The sequence below is a fragment of the Austrofundulus limnaeus genome, unplaced genomic scaffold, assembly GCF_001266775.1.
Source record: "Austrofundulus limnaeus strain Quisiro unplaced genomic scaffold, Austrofundulus_limnaeus-1.0 Scaffold102, whole genome shotgun sequence".
NCBI classification, from domain to species: Eukaryota; Metazoa; Chordata; class Actinopteri; order Cyprinodontiformes; family Rivulidae; genus Austrofundulus; species Austrofundulus limnaeus.
Genome location: NW_013952504.1, coordinates 768,330 through 785,577, shown reverse-complemented (window position 1 = coordinate 785,577; position 17,248 = coordinate 768,330). Strand labels below are relative to the sequence as shown.

The 17,248-nt window shown below is 38.1% G+C and overlaps 1 protein-coding gene across 1 annotated transcript in view; it reads right to left on the bottom strand.

The window, feature by feature from the left end:
- The window catches only part of rbm20 (RNA binding motif protein 20), a gene marked incomplete at its 5' end in the record, with an annotated part of 24,632 nt that overhangs the window by 5,289 nt on the left and 2,095 nt on the right, over nucleotides 1–17,248 (bottom strand). Inside the window, 10 exon segments of the mRNA XM_014013500.1 lie at nucleotides 3,202–3,267; nucleotides 3,441–4,026; nucleotides 5,926–6,006; nucleotides 6,096–6,774; nucleotides 6,862–6,941; nucleotides 7,020–7,151; nucleotides 7,283–7,429; nucleotides 13,142–13,245; nucleotides 16,046–16,134; nucleotides 16,493–16,557. Coding sequence (XP_013868954.1) covers nucleotides 3,202–3,267; nucleotides 3,441–4,026; nucleotides 5,926–6,006; nucleotides 6,096–6,774; nucleotides 6,862–6,941; nucleotides 7,020–7,151; nucleotides 7,283–7,429; nucleotides 13,142–13,245; nucleotides 16,046–16,134; nucleotides 16,493–16,557 — 2,029 coding nt within the window.

Sequence of the window (17,248 nt, the reverse complement as noted above, 5' to 3'; positions counted from 1 at the left end):
TTATTACTGTATATGGGGGGCAATACTTTAGGCAGAAACATGGCTGGCTATGGGCTCCCCAGTCTCTCCTATTATTGCAAACCTGTACATGGAGGAGGTGGAAAAGAGAGCTCTGACGTCCTTTACAGGGACACCACCGAGCCATTGGTTCGGGTGGAAGTATTTCATCCCTTGCTGGTTTTGCAAGTTTGCTCACTTACAAAGACATGAACAGTCTATAATTTTAAGGGTAGGTTAATTTTAACAGTGAAAGATAGATTATTAAAAAAAAACCCAGAAAATTACATTGTATAGATTAGATAAATTTATGAATGACTGAATGGAAGTCAATGCAAAGTCCCCATGGGTATAGGAGAACAAACGTGTGTGTGTGTGTTGTCTTTTATTGCAGCACAGTTAGGTTTACGCGAGTGACCGTGCTGCAGCAACAAAACATTGAGCATGTGCTCAGGCATGTCATCTAACCCCGATGCTAATACTCGTCCCTCTAGGGTGCATCTCACAGCCCGCTCACAGAAATAGTTCTGCTTTGGGATGAGCCATTCCACTCACTTAGTGCTCTAATGCAACAGATTGTCCATCAGAATCGTGTATGGGGAAACAATTTATTCTGAGGATGAAGAATCCAGATTGATTTAACTTTTAAACCTGAGCAAAATGAAAAGTTAAAACCTAGTACTGCCAGTTAGATTTGTTCTAACAGGGACACACTGGACAATGGTACTTGTATTATTAGTATTTATAATTATTTCAAACATTAGTGCAAATTATCATAATTTCATAGATAGAAAACATAGAAAGATAGAAAATAGAAAACTATCTTTATTCACCAAATGGGCAAATAAATTGTTGCCAGCATGGGCACAAAATTATAGAGGACCAATTATTCTCATAAGTAATAATACTGTTAAGATACTTTTAGAAGACACTTAATAAGAATTAGGCAAAATCTGGAAAACCTTATAGTTTTTCTAAATTATTAGAAAGCCACATAACTGCGTATTCAGTGTTCAAATACATCTTTGATTTAGCTTCCGCTGTTGGTGTCTTGTAAATGACAAAAATGATGATTAAATTTAAGAAGCTGAAAAATAAATCATGTTTAGTCACTCCAATGCATGTCGAAAACTATGAATACCAAATAAGACTTGAATGTTATTTGTAGGTAAGAACTCATTCAAAACCCAGCTGGACCAAAATACAGATTTGTATTCCATCATCGTTTTTGACCCTGAATCAGGAAATGCAATCTCATTTTAACACCTTCTTCAGGATCTGGCCCCACCTCAAAACATCACACTGGTGGGGGCAGTCTCCCTAATCAATTGACCAGATCCTCACTCAGGCCTTCTACAGATTAATGATAAAATAACTATATGTTGTAAGTGTCCCAGGAGTGTGTTAACTTATTATTTCTGCTACGCATTCTACTTGAGATGACTGTGACATAAGCCACTCAAAGCAGATTGCACATTCACTAAGTCACAGTTTAAATCAGAAGCAATGGATACCTACATATAATTGTCTGATGCCTTGACTTTTCAGAATTATGTTTTGTATAGTGGTATTAATTTATATTTTCAGATCTTCCAAGGTGCCAATTATGGAACTCTCTGTGCATTGTTGCCCAAATCAAATTCTGGAAGTGGTCATTCAACTAGATCTGTTACAAAAGGACAACTGATATTACCAACTTTTAAAAACTGTTACGGCCAGAGGTCTTTCTTCTATGTTTATACTAAAGCATGGAATGACATTCCTCAAAACATAAAGTCCATTTCAAAACTACAGCCCTTTAAGAAGAATCTTGTCTGCCATCTGCTGGACACTTTTTGTAGTGCTCATATTCAGACATCCTATTTTGCAAATGCTGCCTTCCCGAAATTTGGTATGCTTGTTTGTCTTTGTGTCTATGGTGAATAATGATGTGATTGTGATGCTGTAATTCTGAGTGTTTTATGTGCTGCAGAACAGGAACCTGCTGTAAAACAGCAATTATGCTGAGTCAGGCTTGATTTTTTGTGATCTTTTCCTGTTAAATCAATAAATCAAATCAAATCAGTCAAATCAATGAGTAATTAGAATACATCCTTAGCCCTATTCTGATGGGATTAGTTTTACCTAGGGATCCCATGCTATTTGTAATAATTACAGAGAGTAGTCTGTGTTGTTAATCCCATGAGAATCAGCCATGTCAGTACTTGGTTAAGTAAAAATTCCCCCGCAAATTGCCTATAATTATTCGCTGAACTCCAAGGTCCTGTGATAATACTAATCCAATGCGAATCGGCATCTCTGTGATTTGGACAGGAATGGACTGAATCCCATATGTAATTAGGTGGTTTTGGTTTTCTTGGTGCATTTTTATTTACTTTTGGTGAAGAATGGAGGCTGGATTGGAGTGCACTGAAAACCTTTTCGGTCCCAGGCCGGAAAAACCCGACACATTGTGCGCCATAAAAATAATAACAATAATTTTAAAAAGAAGTCTGAAGAGAGGGAGCAAAATCAGATGCAAATGGTGGCTCACTGTACGGTAAGAATTTTTTTTTCTGTTTGTAGCCTTCTGGCTGATGCAGAGTGTTGAGCTCTGGCCGCAGCGCAGCAGGCGCGCGCTTTGGGTGGCTGGCGCGCGCACCCTCGCCACCTTGAAGGTGTACATATGCCAATCCCTTTGGACATTTGCCTAATGAGCCTCAAAAATCTATGATTTTTGCTAAAAAAAATCTGCACCACTCGTACCTGCACGTGGGGATGGGGTGGGGTTCTGTCGGACGTGGAGATGACAGTGCCTGCTGTAAGTAGGAGGAGAGGAGAGCGGGAAGAGTGGAGAACTTGAAGTTCATTGTTTGTTTTTTTTTTAACGTCCGTTCAACGCCGTGTTCAACTAAATAGACAACAACTAACAAGGCTTCAATGTCACATTCGGGAGATGTCTGTAAATTTCAGGAAGATCTCAGGCTTTGGTTATCCCGTGCGAATGCGCCACATAAAACACAGACATCGGGGAGTAATTTATTTATTATATGGGGTCCCTAGGTAAAACTAATCCCGTCAGAATAGGGCTCTAGTCAACCTAAAACATAAAACAGTATGTGTGATGCATTAAAACCCAGTGATAAACAGAATACATTTCCTTCAAATTGTCTGGTTTTTTTTTTAAACTGTAGAAGTCATAGTAACAAAATGTGTAATGTTTACCCAAAGGGATGCTGTGTTCACTGACGGCTTTGTTTTGCTCCAGGGATGAAGATGATGCTTCAATATCTAGGAGAGGCATTGGAGAATTTCAGGAAGAACAAAACGTCTGTGGCAGTAAAAGTTGAATGTTGCAGAAAAACAATCATTCTAATTAAAAAATATATATATTTACCCAGTAAAACCAACAATACATAGATATTTGTTTAGACATTGTCTTTGACTAAATCCGTTAAATTTACCTTTTTTATTAAGAGCATAATCCTTCTGTTGTACTCCATTATGGATGATTTCCAATACTGGTCTGTCCTCTTGGTTTTTGCTGTCCTCTGATAAACAAATAGGATTTTCCATTGGTTCATCTGAAGCCTGATTGTTACAGACATTGCTCTCTTTCAAGCAGGTTTCCTCCAGTGCAGCCTTGAACTCCTCACTGGGAAAATCACAAATATCCTTGACTTGTAGCTCAGAAGTCACTGAATGACTTTTCTCTTCTTTGCTGATCAATGCAGTTACTCTATCCTCTGCTTTCTCAGTTAGACATGTAGATACTTGTCCTACATCGCCCCAGGACTTCCCTTGCTCAGATTTCTCCTCGGATGCTTTCTGTACTTCCAGAGATGATGCTGTTGGTGATTCCTGCTTTACTTTTGGTTCTGCCACGACAACCTCTTTGGGGCCGGTTACAAACTCCTCCAGCTCAGAAAGGTCTGGTTCAACGATGGAATCATCTTCTCCTCCCACTTCATCCACAGTGACCAGCTCCTCCATATTCTTAGGATACCAACACTCTTCATCTGTGTCTTCATTATTTTCCAATTTCTTTTCCTAAAAGTAAACATCAAGAAAATATGTCAGGCACGCATGTCGGCTGTTGACCTGTGGTCCTGAGAAGGCCGATACTTCTCACGTCTAGACTGGATTACTGTAATTCTTTATTATCTGGACATCTAAAAAACTCTTTAAGAAGTCTTCAGTTAATCCAAAATGCTGCTGCTAGAGTTTTAATGAGAGTTGGAAGGAGAGATCATATTTCTACAGTTTTAGCTTCTCTCCACTGGCTCCCTGTCAAATCTAGAATAGAATTTAAAATATTACTCATACAAAGCTCTGAACAACCAAGCTCCATCATATATTAAACATCCTATTGTTCCATACTTTCCTAACAGAGCACTTCACTCTCAGACTGCAGGTTTACTTGTGGTTCCTCGAGCTTCTAAAAGTAGAATGGGAGGCAGAGCTTTCAGTTATCAAGCTCCTCTCTTGTGGAACCAACTTCCAGTTTCTGTCCATGAGGCTGACACTCTGTCTACTTTTAAGATTAGACTGAAGACTTACCTTTTTGATAAATCATATAGTTAGGGTTTGTTTCCTGACTAGAGGACAAACCGATCACATTTCCTCACTCTGCTGCTGTCTTTCACTCTCCTCTAAGTTTGTTGTTGTAATTGTTTCTGTCATTTTTGCATTTTTCTTTGTCTCTTTTCCAGAGGAAAACACACCTGGACCAGTCCTTCTGAGTGTGTCTGTAAATGCTTGCAAATGTGCATAAAACTTTGTTGATATTCTGTTAATGTCAAAAAATCACAGTTTCGCACTGCGGTGTTTCCATTAAGTAAGAAATGCTATTAAAGTCACGCGTGAAAATGTTTGTTCTCGTGATAAGTCATTACAAACATGGTGGCGATGGATGTAAACACATAGCATGTTGTTACCGCGACACTAGCGCTCATCATCAGAGGAGACGTCGGCGTCTTTTATCGAGGCTTTCCAGCAACAAGCCCCTACTTTGGAGCGGCTACGTATGCTGTGTTTTTGGGAAATTGTAGTCGGCGAGTTTACTACTTTCATTTACTACTTCTGTGATTTTACTACTACTTCTACTTCCTGGTATCTTCTTCGTCGTTGTCTTTTTCGCCAGTAGAAACAGCCGGTTGTTGATCATGTGACTCCCGTGATGCGAAAAAAGTGTCTCCATTGCAGTTGTGCGAAAAACACTAATTTCGATATGGCTGAAATACCACCTCATCTGACCTAGTGCAAAAACATTTTGTCGAAAAACGTAATTTTTTTCGAAATTGACATGTTTCCATTGAGCAAATTTATTTTCGAAATTCTAATTTGCGCATTTTCATGGTCAGTGGAAACGCAGCTTGTGTCTCTTTCCTGTCCTCTCAAACCTAGCTGGTCGAGGCAGATGGCCACCTGTCAGGTTTCCTCCTGTTTAAAGGGAGTTTTTCCTCTCCACTGTCGCCACTGTGCTGCTCAGGATGTGAGAATGAGACGAAGTGATTCCACAAAATCTGGCTTCTTTAGATTAATTTGTGACTTGGCTCTATAAAGATAAACTGAATTAAATTACAGATAATTAAATTTATTGAGTGGTAGAATAAAGATATTAACTCTGCTCTCCTCACTTAGTTCATCCTTCAGCCGTTTTAACCTGTTTGAAATAAATAAATCAGTTCAATTAAATCATTTTACAGTCTTAGATGCACCTTCCCTGCTACAATCCTAAAATTAACCACAACTAGACTAAATTTCAAATTATGTGCAGAAGTCTTTATCCTGGTCAGTGCTGATGTAATTTAATTAGAGTTTCAGTGTTTCATGCCCATTGGTTTAACATCACTTTAGTTATCAACAATTTTCAAAAGGTTTGGACCTGGAAGCGCTTCAAAACAAAACAGATTTATTAACAAAGGAAAAAGGCACAGGCTCACTCACATTGTCTTTATCTTTGTCACATTCCTCTTTTGACTTGTGACTTTGCTGAGGTGAAGCTGCTTTTTCTTTCAGCAGAGATTCCTGAAAGATGGAAAACCATTGTTGGCAGAAGGACGTGATGAATATCCAGCTGGTATGCAGAAAGCAATACATATTCAAACGTTACTCACAGTATTTTCAGTTTCTTTTGTCTGTTTTTCTGTGATTGTGTGCCTTCTGCTCATCTTTCTGTTCCTGTCCTTGCCTGGTGAGCTTGTCCTCTTGTCCTCTGATGTCCTGCCTGGCAGCGCCTCGCTCATCTCAAACTCAGAATGTCTGGACCGAACATGGTAGCTGCCACCATCCCTCCTCTTGGGCTTTGAATCGTGCCGTTGGTGAGAAGTTCTGAGTTCCTTGTCTGACTTGTACACGTGCTCCAGGTAGAAGTCATCTTCCACGCTTCTGTACGAGTTGAAACCTTGAGGGTTGTCTCGTGGGTGACGGTCTCTGCTGCTTCTCATCCCTTCACTTCCTTTCTCATCTGCGGCTCTCGAACCGAGATGGCCCGAGTATTTCTGGTAAGTCTTCAGACGCTCCGACGTTCGTCCATTGGGTCGATCGTCGTCCATGCTGCCACCGTTTCTCCAAAAATGCTCTCGCTCCCTTTCATCCTCAGCTCTTCTCAGGTGTGGTAAACAATCCCAAGAGCCCCGGTGGGGACTCAGCCCATTGCTCCCTCGATCTGGAGCCCTGTGGGTCGCTCCTTGGGGGCTGTGGGCTGAGCTGCATGATGTAAAACTAGGACTGTGGGAATGAGGGGTCAGAGACCGGCTGATGGGGCTGCGGGAGCGAGGTCTCTCTGGCAGGTAGCTGGAGCAAAACAAGGAAGCAGATCACTTTTTGGGGTTTTTCGAAACCAAACAAGACGTTAAAACTGAAAGGAGAAGGTCACCTTACTGTTCAAGTTCTTGCATCTGATCTCGCTCTCGTTGTGAAGCGATATCTTTGATGATTGATTGTACATCTTTACCTGGTTTCTACAAGGAAAAGATACTCAAGCTTAGCGTCTAAAACACCATAAAGAGTCTGCTGTTTAGCTTGTATGTTAGTTTTACCTTGAGCTGAAGCTCCTTGTACCTCTTAGACATCCTTATGAGGAGTTTCTGGTTGTTAATCATGGCTGGGGTCAGTTGGTGGTACTGAACCATGGCCTGAGCTGCTTCAATATATGCCATCTCCAGAAAAGCCTAATGAGAGAACAGAAACTCTCAGATATCACTACTGTTAATTGAAACTATAAAAAAAACAAGTTTGAAAGTATGAATGTTTACCAAAATAAACATAAAACTCTTTAAAAATGATACATAAAATGTTCTACCTGATGGGTTGAACGCATAAGGATGTAATTGGTGACTTTGCCGAAGGGTAGGCCCAGGTTGATGACGTCATTCTCCGTGCAGCTGCCTTCGGGGAGGTTGCAGATGTGAACAACACGACCTACTGAAGCCTTTCTAGGTGGAAATGGCTGAAAATCAGAAAAACGAAGTTATAATCTTTGAATGAAACCATCCTTTAAACAATCCAACCAATGGCATAAAGTATATCTCCAAACCACTGCTGTTCAGTTGTCACAATGTCTATGTCACAAGTTTATCCTAACACTTTTAAATGTCCAAGAATATAACGGCACACAGATTATGATGCTATAAGACAAAGATTAGTTACATTACACATTCGTACATTAAATTTAGTTGTAAAAATGTTTAGATGATATGTGCATGTATTTTTCCTCATCGAGACATTTCAATATAACAAATCAACTCACTTTTTTAAACAAACCCCTTGATATTGTCACTACCTACAAATATCTTGGAATTACTTTGGATTCTCATTTGACTTATCGTGATCATGTACAAGTCTTAACCACTAAGTTAAAACAGAAATTACACTTTTGTTCAAAAATTAGATCCAATCTGACATCTTCTGTTTCAAATATCTATCTTCATGCCATTATACTCTCAACCATGTCGTACTGTTTACCTGTTTGGTCTCTTACAACAAATGAAATCTTAGAACCCATAGTTAGGCTCTACAACAGGGCCTACAAAATTCATAAAAAACTTCCTGGTTGGACTCATCACTGTACAGTTCTTTCATTGTCTGATGCCCTGACTTTTCAGAATTATGTTTTGTATAGTGGTATTACTTTATATTTTCAGATCTTCCAAGGTGCCAATTATGGAACTCTCTGTGCATTGTTGCCCAAATCAAATTCTGGAAATGGTCATTCAACTAGATCTGTTACAAAAGGACAACTGATATTACCAACTTTTAAAAACTGTTACGGCCAGAGGTCTTTCTTCTATGTTTATACTAAAGCATGGAATGACATTCCTCAAAACATAAAGTCAAAACTACAGCCCTTTAAGAAGAATCTTGTCTGCCATCTGCTGGACACTTTCTGTTGTGCTCATGTTTAGACGTCTTATTTTGCAAATGCTGCCTTCCTGAAATTTGGTATGCTTGTTTGTCTTTGTGTCTATGGTGTATAATGATGTGATTGTGATGCTGTATTTCTGAGTGTTTTATGTGCTGCAGAAAAGAACCTGCTGTAAAACAGCAATTATGCTGAGTCAGGCTTGATTTTTAATAATCTTTTCCTAATAAATCAAATCAAATCAAATCAATATCTCAATCTGTGCAGCATCTTAAAGTAAAAAAACCTGAAAATCTGTCTAGGTATATGCAACCTAATAACACAGAAGGATGTTTATTATTAGCTCCCTGGTAAAGGTGAAGTGCAGCGATAATGAAAGTTTTCTTGTCTGGATTTAGAGACTTGTCAGCTGATAAGCTTAGGATATTTCACACATTTGACCGAGCTCTCGGCAGGGCAAAGTTAAACAACAACCTGTGTTTGTGTGTCCCCTCTCTGAAGCTGAACGGAAAAGAAAAAAATGAAAGAGCAAGTTGTGCATTTGTCCTAACAAGCACACTGCACTGGTTAAAAACGGGCTTGGTGTCATTATATGTGTTTTTAGTACTTTTGGTTTTCTGTTTTAGTGTCACACCTGTTCCTCATTATGTTATTAGTCTCAGCTGCTGTGATTTACCTCCTTAGTCTGCATAAAATTGAATCCTCACTTCTTTGCTGATAATTCTTATTGTGTTTTTCATCCTTTCTGGAGCTCTCTGTGATTCTTTCAGTGTTCTGTGACTTTTGTATTTTTGTAGTCTTGTGTTTGTTTATTTATTTATTTTTAACCAACTGCCATGTTAGCTGTTTTTTGGGTTTATCAATAATTTATTGAGCCTTTCATGAAGTCCTTGTGTCAACCTTCATCCTTGGGTCTTACAACAGAAACCTGACATTTGATCTTTTTTCTTTCAGTTTAGAGTTTAAAGAATTGTTCAGAAGCCCAAATAATACGGAAAAAAATATGAAGTTTTTAGTTAAATGTTTATTTTCGGATATAAAGAATTCATTTCACTCTGAGCCTTTGTGTGGCTTCAGAGTCTAAACAAAATAGCTGCAAATCACATGTTCTCATAATACTTATCAAAACCCTGGTCCCACTTCTAGAGGTTATCCCTCTTGTGTCTGCATTGGTATGCCGGAAATTTAAAAAAAATATATTTTTACACTGTTGTAGCGAGGCACATATTAAATAGAGACTTGGTGGTTCTAAGCGACTAACTGGTAACAAAGTATAAAATATAAGAGTTTATCTAAAACTCAGTTCATCAGTCACAATCACTCTCCATCCTTATTAGAAAAAACTCATGATCTATTCATATTGTTGTTTGTGTCACATGACCTCAAAATGTTTGTTTTTAAATTTATTACAGACTTGCATGAAAGCCTAAAAACACTATGTAACAGTAGAGGTAGTCGACAAACCCCTTTCTTTAGTTTTCTTTTTTTTTTTTGTTGTTCTCACACGTTTGCTAGATTGTCTCCGTCTTTAAAGGACTGAAGTGCAAAACAACCATCTCAGCCGAAACCAGATCCATCCCAAATAGCCACTACATTTGCATTATCTGCTCCATGCACACATAGTTATAATTTTTTTACTCTCAGTTGCCTCAGTGTTGAAAAGAAATTAAGGCCTATTTCAGCAACACATAGATCATACTGATTCACTTTGAGAAAGTGCCCCACTCTCTATAACGAGGCGGGGGACTCCTAAAACACCTAATAAATTCAGGAAGTTCTTTGAGTGCTCCTAGTCCTCAACTCAACCTTTGGTCAAAGAGGAAAAAAACTCATGAGGACATTTCCAGGTGTGGGGCATAGCCTAATCCTGCCTTGGACCAGCAGCCACATCTCATGTTTTACAAGGAAATTATTCAAGGAAAACTCAACAACACTGACTCACTCCACTCAAACATGGTAAGTGTAAAAAGGGGCTATTGTAGCAGAAATTTAATGTTATTGATAGAAGAATGGCTGCAATGTAAATGTTAATTCAGCCATGTTTGATTGCGGACATAAAATGTTATGCAAATATCTGTAGTGCAAAATTATCAGTGAATTAAAGGTTTATAAAACAGTGTTCTCACCTCCATAAAACGATTAGGATTGGAGTACAATTCATTTTGACCTCGACAAGCCATAAGCTCATTATTCCAGTCAGAAATAAATCACATTTCTGTTCAAACAGACACATGTCTTCTACACTGCAGAGCTAAATTGTTAATAACCTTCCCACAAATCTCCACTTCAATGTAGTATAAACTATTGTTTTAAACTCCTTTTGTTTCCTGCAAGTAAACTAGAAAAACATCAAACCTCTTTAGACTTGAAGTTTTATGTGTTCAGCTGTAAACTGTTTTTAAAAGCCTGCCACTGTCAACACTTAGACCTTTGTCAACTTGGGCTGAAAGTACAAATGGTTCAAACACTTTCACACAGCTCCTTCCTGCTTCCCTGACAGTTTACTGTGTAACATTAGTCTGGTCACGTCTGTTTATCGGCACAAATCAGCCTCCATGTTGGACAGATGGTCATTTTGGTTTCACAGCTTCTCCCTCGCATTTCTACACAGACTACTTGCATGCCACCTCCTCAGATCAATTTGCCAGTTTCTCACTGGTCTGAAACTTTACACCCCCTGCACAAGTGTGTGACCCAGTGGGTCTCCAGGTTCCGGCACCCAACAGTGGTTAGTCGTAATCCAGTGTTTATGGCTGTTGAAGTAATGATTCAAGTGGCTACTGTCTTACTTCACGCAGCACTGCTGGAGACAGCAGAGCAAACTAAACATGTTTGTTTATTTGTATGTAAGCCTAGGCCTTCATTTATTAGTCTGCTCATGCAGCTTGCAGGAAATGGCTTTTATTTTTGTATCTTTTGCTCAACTTTAAGCTGATTTTTTTTCCTGTTTCAAGATGACACTTCAAATTTTTTGATTCTGTAAAAATGTTATAAATAATTAACATCTTATCGTTAGAAGACAGCGGCATTGCTTTGGTGCAGATTGGGACACCTAATTAACTATTTCTATTGAAATAATTGTTGCTCAAACTAGCTGTTAACTCAGCATATTAGTCTGAATTAAGCTTTTTTTTTTTAAACATGACACTTTTAAAACATAAATGTCTTGTAACTTGTGTGTCGCTCTGTGGTGTATGTGTGACTGTGCACTCGGTTCAAAACAGCTTTCAAGGCAGTAAAGCTCACATGTCATGCTCAGACAGGTGGGTTTTATAGGGACTAACATTAGCTCATGTAGCGCAGCTTGTAAATATTTCCACAGTGATACAATAAATGCTTTTGTCCACAACAAACAGGTAAAATACATTTCACAAAGTTCAAGATGATGTAATATTTTGTGCCAGTAATGAAAACAAAGAACTGGACTATTAAAAAAAAAAAAGTTCTCGCTCATTAAAGAGTTGGATTCACACTGAACATTTTAAACAAGATGTAATCTGATCCTGGATCAGCCTCAAGCAGTTGCTCATTCTCAGAGCTTAACACGTTGCAACATTGTAGAAACTTTAATGGGGATTTTATTGCTACCTTTTAAAGAAAATATCAGTTTTCAACCAGCCAATATTTGCACTTTTAAGCCTTTTTTCCTGTTGTATCTTACATTGATTGAATGTATATGTTGTTGGTCATCATTTAACTTGCACTATTTTCCCCTTATTTCTCCATTGTATCTGTTTGTTGAGTGATATATTTGTGTTTGGACGTTTCATAATTATTCCATTTTTTTGGTTTTGAGTATTGTTTACTCAAGAGGAGGGATTGTCATGGACTAATTATTTATATCTGTTTCACCTTGACACTGTCCATCACTCGTATCTTTCTGATAGCTCATTTCGGCTCGTAGTCTGTTTGTTTCCGGACGTCAGGACTCCGCAACGGACTGAACTCTCTTGTTTGATAACAGACTCTTTGGGCTGGGAGCCCTGTCATAGGCTGGACAGTATATTTGGCAATCTGTGATTGGTTGTAAACTGTCACATGGTGTTAACATATGACATAATGTTATATTACTGGCTGTTTTCTGCTGACGAGTCAGTCACAATCATGCAGAACTTCCTGATTCAGTTCTGTTTGTTTGTCGCTCATAATTAAATCATATTTGATTATCATACACGCAGACTTTTCTGGCATTATTCCAACGTGTTTCTGCATTCTTGGTAAATCGTGCCACCACACCTATTTATTTTATTGTTCATTCTACTTTAATATAAATAAACAACAAACAACATGTTGGGCTTAAGGATGAAATCTGCCAAAATGGCTTTAAATTCGAAATTTAACACAGAAAATTGAAATTTGCTTTATTGGGCTGCGTAGAAAGCATTTTCTACACAAGTACACATGGTGTGCTTTGACACTGTGTGCATGGTTTGCTTCCTGGACTGTGGAAAGCTGCACGCTGCGCCCCAGTATGATCTTTCTGCAAGTCTGCTGGGATTCATTCTGGGCACCTTTCACCTCACTTATCATCTGCTCTGTGCTGTTCAAGACACGTGCAGATATCAGCTGCTGCTTTTCAACACTCGTCAAAAAGGGAAATAGGAAACAAGCATCCATAGTTGCTGACAGGAATCATTCGGAGGCACAGAAAATTTTAAATTCACATTTGCTTCGAGGATTTATGGAGGAGAACAATATATTTCTGGTATTCTTTAAAATACATCCACAAATTTTGGATTCGCAAGTCAAGGGCAAACCGTTAACATAATGAGAGGAAAATACACAAAACATTCGTGTGACCTTTGACTCGGGCTGCTGTGAAGCAAACATTGTGTCAGACACGGGGTAAGGCTTCATGGCTGCTGCTTCTGGTAAGTATGACGTGTTGGTTCCTGAGGACACATCTGTAAAAAACAAATGAGATTTAAAATATCTATTAGGAAACGAGCAAAAAAAGTGCTTTTTTACAATTCTTGACTCTACAGCTCAGCCTTTATATGTATCATTTACAGCATGTTTTATTTCAAACCAAGTGTTGGATCCAATTTTTACCACTTTAACAGTTTCTTGATGGGTTCCCAGTCAGACTATAAGGTTTACAACAATCGGTACAAAAAATGTTTAAGGTACATATGTAAATTTTACATTTAAATCCTAAACCATTTAAATATAAATGGTTACAACATGGTGTTGTTGTGTCTTTTGTAATGTAAACATTTTTGAATCTTATTTTTAAAAAGGTTTTGAAATACTTTCATTTTTTTAAAAAAAAGCAAGTCTTGAAGGAATGCATACTGTATGACATTTAAAAAAAAGAACTTGCTTGAGCTTGCTTGCTTTACCACCACATCATGTTTAAGTTCAGTATCTTAATACTGAGATGTTCATGAAACCTAAATTTCGAACATGTTTGAAAGAACGATGCACCTCAATTCAAGGAGTGAGACTGTGGAATCATTTAGAAGACAATGGGCCTCATGCAAAAACCGTTCGTACGCACAGATTTGTTCTTAAGTTGTGCGTACGAGTGATTTAGGAGAATTTGTGGCATTCAACAATGTTTTCGTATTCTAAGATTTTTTTCAGATACGAACAAAATTTACGAGTGGTCCAGACCTGTCGTATATTTTACGTACAGTCAGTCTGCTGTTATCCAGATGGGTTTTCTTCACTAATAACTTTATATTTCGTTAGTTTGAAGATATTTTGAGTTGAAAATAAATCACACTCCATAATTATGTTGACAATAGGCTATTCTGCTTGAATTAAAGTTATAATTTTAAAAGTAAGAATTTAGACTAACAATATAAATTGTCCGTCCGGCCGGCTTATCCAGGATCGGGTCGCGGGGGCAGCTGCAGAAAGACCCCGCTCTCCCCAGCGACACTTTCCAGCTCGTCCTGGGGGACTCAGAGACGTTCCCAGGCCAGAGGGGATACATAATCCCTACAGTGAGTCCTGGATTTTCTCCAAAGTGTCAGACATATTTTGAAAACATTTTAAAATGCTTATTTCAGAACCGCATCTGAGACCACTTGAGACCGCGGGGGGGTACGGTGCGCAGCGCTGTGTCTTCTGAATTAATTAAAATGATTTAACTCAGTTGTTTATACTTTAGCAGCTCTTTTTATTCCACAGCTGACCTGCTAAAAATGACAGATTTTCTTTTCTGGATCTCTGACAGACGGACTTCAATCTCTGAACTTGTAAAGTTCTTATTTTTAATTATTGCTGTCATTTTCATGAATGGACACTTCCTGATATCTGAGGCAGGAAACATAGCCTTATATGGTGTTTTTGGGGTGGTAATTATGCTAATCTCCTCTCGCGTGCACGAGCAGCTGGATAGAACAGGTGGAATTTACGCAGCTCATTTACACACTTTTCCTGAAGATAGAAGAGTTTGTTGAATCTGACGTGACATGCTCGTACGAACCCTTTGTACGAACAAAAGTAAGAGAAATTTAGGATAAGAATACGAACATGTTCTTGCATGAGGCCCACTGTTAAAAGTGCCACATCAATGTGCATATTTAAGAGAATGATAAAGACTGGACTGTTAAAATTATAAAATAGTTTAAGATGTAGTCATTCACTTTGTTGTTTTAGAAAGTTTCAATGTTTTTGTTTTGTTAACTGATGATTATTAGAGTTTGAATCTATATTTGAGGGAAAAAAGGGGCAGATATTGTAAGATTTTTTCTTCTCTCTGCCACCTTTCATTTCATTTTATTTGTCTTTTCTTTTTAATGTACATAGAATTTTGTTTTATGTTTTATGTTTAATGAAATGAATAAAGTTTATAAGTTTATAAAAAAAGTTTATAAGATGAAGTTTCTGTAAAACTGATAGAATTACAGCAGTTTTGTGTTTGCTAAAGCTGATTAGCTGCAGTGGCCATTTTGAATTGGGGTGACTTGTAAATGCACATTTAGAGATCTCTTCGTATTTGGCCAGCAGTTACTGAGATATTTTGCTAAAGGACAAAGAAGTCTGACTCCAGCAGTTAATTTAAAGATCCTGTAAAATCTCCAGTGCTTAAACTGTATGTTGGGGACGACTCTCAGCTACGACTATCCCAAATTTGACCTCAGTATCTGTATAAGCACTGTCTTGTGGGCTGACTTCAAAAGGCAATCAGTTGTTGATGTAACAATTACTGAGAGTCTCAATTAAAATCCACTGGTTCATGAGATATTTGTTAAAAGACAGCCACACAGACTCATGGTGATGACCAGTAATTATACAAGCAACCAATAATAGTTAATCCCATAATGTCTCATGAAAAATGTATAAAGAGTTAGCAACAAGTGGTCTTTCACGTTATTTGGACCACCCAGAGGACGTTTGTCTGTGTGCTCCTCCTCTGATGTGACAGCCAACATGTTGGCTCTTGTTCAGAGACCAAAATGACAGAAGTCATGAGTTTATTGTTTTCTGTAACAATAAAATCTCACAAATAATACTGTCTGTGGTGCAATAAAGGCTATCTCTATTCTATTCTGTCTGGATTTGTTCTCACAGGAGACCCAAATGGATCAAAATACACTTTGAAAAGCTATAAAACCTGCTGTCTCACACTCTCCTGTAACTCAATATAGTCTCTTTCACGTTCTCCGGCGGTTCATGAAAAGTTGCTCTTTTATCAGCAGACAGACAGACAGAGTTAGATGGTTGGGGGTGGTGACGAATGAGCTCTCCTACCTTGGCTGGTAGCAGAGCAGACTGAGTTGGTTCCTCCTGGGTTCAGAGCTCCATCAGAAGGCCTCGAGACCGCATACTGAGCCGCTGAGCTGCAACAATCACAGAAGGCTGATTTTAGCTTCCTCTCCCCTGCCTGGCTCGCTCATATCTTGTGACAGAGCTCATATTCATAGGGAGATCAAGGCAGCTGTTTGCGGCGTAAAGAAAAGGAAAAAGGGACGGTCCCAACACTCAAGACAAGCTGACGGACACACTGCTGCGCCGTTTGGTTCAAAGAGGCCAAAGATCGGCCGTTAAATGGCAAAGACAAACATTTCAGCCAGTGTTGCTTGTGAAAAGACAAAATGAATCACGCAGTGCGGTTTATTGTATAAACACAAAGCACATTTCAGAAATAAAATGGGGCTGGATCACATTTTAGGTTCACAACATTTGGTATTAACTTACCTTTCATTTGTGTACAAGGTTTGATTTTGCAGATGTAGTTTTCCTTTTACATGCTGGTCCCAATCCTAAAACAGAAACAGACTTCATCTAAAGCAGCTTGGACACAGTAGACGCTCACTGCTTGGCCTCTAATGTAAACTTTTATACAGATCATGTGTTTCTTGTGTTGGGTTAATAAATGGGCATTAACTCTGAATTACTTAGTGGCTGCTTCTATCAGAATAAAAAAGTACTGCAGACAGTTTAACTAATCTCAAATTAAAATACTCATATACGTAGCATCACATGCATTCCTATTTACATCGATCTATGTACTTTTTTCTATTGTGAATGTTGAGTAAAAATTGTACCATTGTTTACTGATTTTTATGTTTCTTCTCAAACTTATTTTTGTATTATTATTATTATTATTATTATATAACTTATTTTGTTCTACTTATTTTGTATTTTTTAAGCTTTTTATAAATCAAAATGTTTAGATTAATCAGGAATAGCGTGCTATGACTTTGTTGTCTATTGTTTTCACACATTTTAAATTCAAATTCAATTCAAATTCAAATTCAAAAATACTTTTTTGATCCCAGAGAGAAATTTGGTAAATAAATAAATTTACAAAGAATTCCACATTGAAACATAATGAGATAGTTTTAATTCTTTACCAAAAGTTTGTTCTCTTCGAAATCTACTTCAGCATACAGTACTTGCTATATTATGCAGTGCATAAACATACACTGCATGTTTTACTGTATATATATA